The 301-nt window shown below is 62.5% G+C and overlaps 1 protein-coding gene across 1 annotated transcript in view; it reads left to right on the forward strand.

The window, feature by feature from the left end:
• CUNH17orf113 (chromosome unknown C17orf113 homolog) overlaps positions 1-290 on the forward strand; it is a gene marked incomplete at its 5' end in the record, with an annotated part of 1,528 nt that extends 1,238 nt beyond the window's left edge. Inside the window, 1 exon segment of the mRNA XM_010176483.1 lies at positions 1-290. This exon segment is cut by the window's left edge and continues 922 nt beyond it. Within this exon segment, the coding sequence (XP_010174785.1) occupies positions 1-290 (290 nt within the window).
• Between the last annotated feature and the right edge of the window lie 11 nt (positions 291-301).

The raw sequence follows: 301 nt of genomic DNA on the forward strand, positions 1-301 counted from the left end.
TCAACCTGTTCTACAGCAACTCTGAGATGCACGAGCTCTTCCCAGACTTTGCCGTCCTCGCGGCCATCGCCCTGGCCTTGCCCCTGGGCTCGGTCCTCGCCAAGAAGATCAGCCGGGGCCGGGAGCTGCTGAAGCGTGGCCGGTCGCGCCGTGCGAAGGCTGAGGGGCTCTCTGACCTGATGAAGATCGCCATTGATGGGCCGGCCATCAGTGAGTTTGACTTTGCGTTGGCCATCGAGTACTACGAGAGCATGAGGGAGTCCAGCTTCATCGTGGCGCAGGTGAAGTGAGCGGCGGCTGG

This window comes from Antrostomus carolinensis, unplaced genomic scaffold, assembly GCF_000700745.2.
Source record: "Antrostomus carolinensis isolate BGI_N321 unplaced genomic scaffold, ASM70074v2 scaffold41569, whole genome shotgun sequence".
Taxonomy (NCBI): domain Eukaryota; kingdom Metazoa; phylum Chordata; class Aves; order Caprimulgiformes; family Caprimulgidae; genus Antrostomus; species Antrostomus carolinensis.